This window comes from Patiria miniata, unplaced genomic scaffold, assembly GCF_015706575.1.
Source record: "Patiria miniata isolate m_02_andy unplaced genomic scaffold, ASM1570657v1 HiC_scaffold_5, whole genome shotgun sequence".
In the NCBI taxonomy this organism is placed as follows: Eukaryota; Metazoa; Echinodermata; class Asteroidea; order Valvatida; family Asterinidae; genus Patiria; species Patiria miniata.
Genome location: NW_024037072.1, coordinates 11502900 through 11507598, shown reverse-complemented (window position 1 = coordinate 11507598; position 4699 = coordinate 11502900). Strand labels below are relative to the sequence as shown.

General features: G+C 41.5%; 1 protein-coding gene across 1 annotated transcript; it reads left to right on the top strand.

The window, feature by feature from the left end:
• The first annotated feature begins 2851 nt into the window (after positions 1 to 2851).
• On the top strand, positions 2852 to 4338 carry LOC119741834 (cardioacceleratory peptide receptor-like). Its single transcript, XM_038217744.1, has one exon. The coding sequence runs from the start codon at positions 2917 to 2919 to the stop codon at positions 3934 to 3936; it is 1020 nt and encodes a 339-aa protein (XP_038073672.1). The 5' UTR covers positions 2852 to 2916; the 3' UTR covers positions 3937 to 4338.
• The last annotated feature ends 361 nt before the right edge of the window (positions 4339 to 4699 follow it).

Below are 4699 nucleotides of genomic sequence, written 5' to 3'. Positions count from 1 at the left end.
AACTCTTCAACTACAACAAAACTGTAGTAAAACAGTCAAACTTTTACCCGGCTGAGTAAAATTTGTAGCCAAGAATGTTGTTTATCATGTTTGCCATGTTCAAAGAATGATGTATATATTAATACTGGTTAAATTCGAATTCAAATTTTAAACTGATTCAATCTTTGGCTTTTATCGTGTCACATTGAAAAATACAAAAACACGGAAAATTGGGTTTAAATTCTCATCATGTATCTAAGTATTTTGTTTCTGCTTCATCATACTTGAAATCAACTTGCATGTTTAAACATGAGTAAAAAAAAATGACATCAGTTGAACTTCCAGGCGGAAATGAATTAACCTCGCAGAGTGGCGGCTGTCATTTAATTAAAATACTTGATATTGTCGACTGCAATAGCTGACGGCGTGTTTACTCAATAGAACAGATTGTTGACTGTAAACCAGTGGTATATAATACGACCATTAACCACCGCTGTCGCCTCAAAATGATAAAGGGATACCTTGGGGGATTCAGTCATTCGGCGTCATCCATTGCCTTTTAAAGGGAAATAATACTAAATCTGTCAGACACCTCGGAGTCTAAGGGTCTAAAACAGCAATCCGTGTTTTGCTGGCTGTAAAATTTATGATCTTCAAAATCAGAATGCAATATTTTTTTCGACCCGCTGTGAAATGATATCAAAACTTTTCGTTTGATTGGAATTATAGCATGTCTCCGTATAATAGTCGTAACGCTATTGATTGTTTTTGACGCCGTTGGTTTTTTCAACGACGGTATCTTCAGAACACCCTGAAATATATTCAAACCGGTTTATGCTTCTTTCTTTTCCCAAAATTTTTGAATTGAGTGTCAGTATAATATTATCATTCTATGTTAAAAAAAATCAATCTGAACGTTATTTTGACCGCTTTAATTTCAGGTGTTTCAGGAGTAATAATAATAATTTCGGAGTCTTAAATAGCACACGTATCTACCACTATTAGGTACTCAAGGCGCTGGATATATGTCTATTATTAAAGAAAGGTAAATAAAGTTTAGGAGAAATATGAGACCCATTATGTAGCACCTTGTAATGGTTTACAAGATGCTGCGACGCATATTGCAGCCACTGCCAGAAACACCGGGGCAAACCCCTTCTCTTAGCGATAAGTGTTACTGGGTTCTTTAACGTGCTAACACAACACACGGGACCTACGGCTTTACGTCCCATCCGAAGGACGAAGCAATAATGGTAAAGTGCCTTGCTCAAGAGCACAATCACATGTACCCACGGTCAGGATTCGAACCCATGTACCACGGCACACGAGTCGAACACCGTAACCATTGGACCACAGCACCCCGGGGTATAAATACTACCGGCATTAGCTGGAGGGTAACCTGCGATGGACTGGCATTCCATCCAGTAGGAAAACAACATATTCTCAGTTGTTTCATGCCACTGAAACCGGAGATAAATGCCGGCCAGCCTGATGGGTCACATTGGCTCGTGACAGGCTTTACTCTCTTAATCCTGTACGAGCTATCGTAATTAATCAATATACACTCAACCAAAAAAGAAAGTCCCCCTTAATACTTTTTTGTCTAAACTCAAAAAACTCCTTGGCACATCTTGCTCAAATTACGACTGATCAGTACAGAAATTCCTTAGCAATCTAGCCATACTCTTTGTGTGGCCCAAAACAGTGATAATGTGTACACAATTATGCAATTTATGACAAATAGTACCAAAAAAAGTTGCACTTCTGTATACGTGAAAGGTGAGTGTGAACCACAACTTGCACTTATACAAAAGTGCAACTGTTGTCGGCATCATTTGTCATAAATTGCATAAATTCGTACACATTATCACTGTTTTGGGCCAAACAAAGAGTATGGTTGGATTGCTAAGGAATTTCTGTACTGATTAGTCGTTATTTGTGCGAGAGCTGCTCAGTGGTTCTTGAGTTAGACAAAAAAGTATTCGAAGGGGGACTTTCTTTTTTGGTTGAGTGTAGTTGGAAATAATTGTTTACGAAATCCCGAAAGTCACCAAAAATAAGCAGTTAAAAAGATTCCTCTCCACCTCAAACGATCCAAACGACGACGTCACCCAACAACCACCTCCGAGCCATTTCTGGATGATGGAAATCGCTCCTTTAGGCTATAACGGAGAAGTTTTACGCATTAAGCTTGCCGTGCGTGAGGTTTGTTGAAAAGCGGAAGTTTGGGTTTGGGAGCATCGAGTGCCATCCGTTCGTAAACATCATGATCACATTCTGCCAGCTAATTTGCTTCCAGTCAGACTCGATTTGTTCAACGGAGGCGCTGAACCACGTGAATGACGCGCCCTTTGCCGCCAAAACATTAACTCCTTATTTAATGTGCTTACTATTGGGATCGAGATTTTCATTAAAACCGGGACCGTCCCCAGGGTTTTTTCTTCCCGAGGCAGGCGGGTGACCGGGAACTCGATCAAGCCCCTCAGCTGCATGCACTCTATGTCCTACATTTCAAGCGAAATTAGTGTCTCTTCTTATACTTGTAAGAAAATGGGGCTTTGAGAAGGTTCAATGGTCTTCCACCCTCTGGTATATTGATTTGACAAAAATGATTAAAGATCCAACTTATGTTTTGCATACATATTATGCTTGTTTTTCTGACGCAAATATAGTTGTAACAATTTCAGATTATGTTTCTCGTCAGAAATGACTATTCTGAAACTTCCATGTATAATTATTAATTTGCAGTTTGTAAGATGCGTAAACTTCGTATATGATTTTGTTTGGTTGATTCAACTTTTAGTATACATGTATAGGACCGGTTCTTCTCTTTATTTACAGAGATTTTTCTCTCTTTTTTGCACAGATGTCTTACGAGAATCACACCTGGACGCACGTCATATGTCATGACCTGAACAATTTTCTTGAAATTTCAGCATGAGTTATAAACTTGTCACAGAAAGTTCCATCCAAGATGGCGACCAGGAACCGCCAACCTTGGGCAATAACGAGACCGACAGTGCCTCGCCGTACGGCTTCCAAGCTCGCATCGCCACGCTGTGGATACTCTTCGCTGTCGGAAGCCTGGGAAACTTACTGGTGTTCGCCTGGCTCTGTCTCTTCCGCCGCCGGCGATCCCGCCTTTACAAGATCGTCTTCGGCATCTCCATTGCCGACATGTGCGTGTGTATCTTCAACGTGCTGGTCAGCGCCATCTTGGAATTACAGGGCACCAGTTGGTATGCTGGTAACATAGTCTGCAAACTGGTAATGTTCATGCAGAGCGTGAGCCTAATGGCGTCCAGCAACATGGTGGTCCTGTTGGCAGTCGACAGACATCAGGCAGTCAGAAACCCACTCAAAAAAGGCTACAACCTAAAAGGGGTAATAGCAATGGCCTGGGCATGCGCACTGGTGTTTTCTATCCCCCAACTGATCATTTGGTATCAGAAGGAAACGGGTGCCTTAAAGACATGTTCCACCTCTTTCCCAGAGCCAGTGGCGTCTTGGAAGGTCGCCTACATTACCTACGCTGCCGTTGTTAGCTTCCTCATACCCTTCGTCGTGGTCGCCATTGCGTACATTCGCATCACCAAGCAAATCTGGATTCGCGCGTCGGGAGGCAGTATGCACCACTCCATCAAGACGACGACTGTTTACTCCAACGGGAACCGAATGAACTTGAGGGTGACCTCCTCGGCCCTATTGATCAAGGCAAAGAACAAGACTCTCACCATGTCCACTGTGATTATTCTGGTCTTCATGGCCTGTGGTTTGCCATACTTTATCGTGGAGATTATCAGGTTGTACAACTCTGGTTTTGCAATTGACCAGAATGTTTACGCCGTGCTGGGCACGTTCGCGGTGTCCAATTCGGCGGTGAATCCCTACATTTTCTTGGTGTTCAATTTGGGAAGTCGGGGCAGATTTACGAGAGATCGCTCTTCAACAACGTAAAGGTGGATTGTGAAACATTTACAAAAAGGGCTACCTTTGTTTTGTTTTTTTCCTTTCAAAAAGTTGGTTGAGGGCGGCGAATTTGACGGCTGAGTGCATCCGGGTCTTATAGACTAAACAAAAGTACTATATTGCTCCGATCCCAGCGCCAGGCTTTAATGAGTCAATTTTGACTTATTCAAGATTTGATCTTTTTAATTTTTAATGTAGGTGATGATTGGACAATCATTATGTTGAGTTAAAATATTTACCTCTCGCTTTGTAAATTGTTCTTGCAAGCTTGTAAGTAGAGAAGTGTCAGTTGCATTTATTTTATAATCTGATACAAATTAATGAATTGCCATACTTTATCAATGAATTCACTGTAAATATTATCTCATCTAAACTGATCGGGGTCAAGTCTTGCTGCCTTAATGAATAATTTGTTTATTTTATTTTTGGTAATTTAACCACGGATTCCTCAAAAGTGCCCTAGGCACTGTAGCTCGAAAGTTTGAAGAAACCTATAGAGAGAAGACAATGAGAAGAAATTACAATTTAAGAGGTGGGAGGAAAAACCCAGAAGAATATTCGGGGGAAAAGCCACTGAATCAGGTAGGGATTGAAAACCCAATCCACATGTGGTCCGGCCAGGAATCGAACCCGGGCCACAGCGGTGGAATGCCAACATGACTTCCCGTGTCGGTGTTGGGAACAATTATATCAGTGTGTTGTCAAATTAAAGTTTTGACCAGTATCTTAACATCACAGTTGATACGTCCTC

Coding starts and splice junctions, on each gene's coding strand:
- LOC119741834 (XM_038217744.1), top strand. CDS start 2,917: ATGAGTTATAAACTTGTCACAGAAAGTTCCATCCAAGATGGCGACCAG.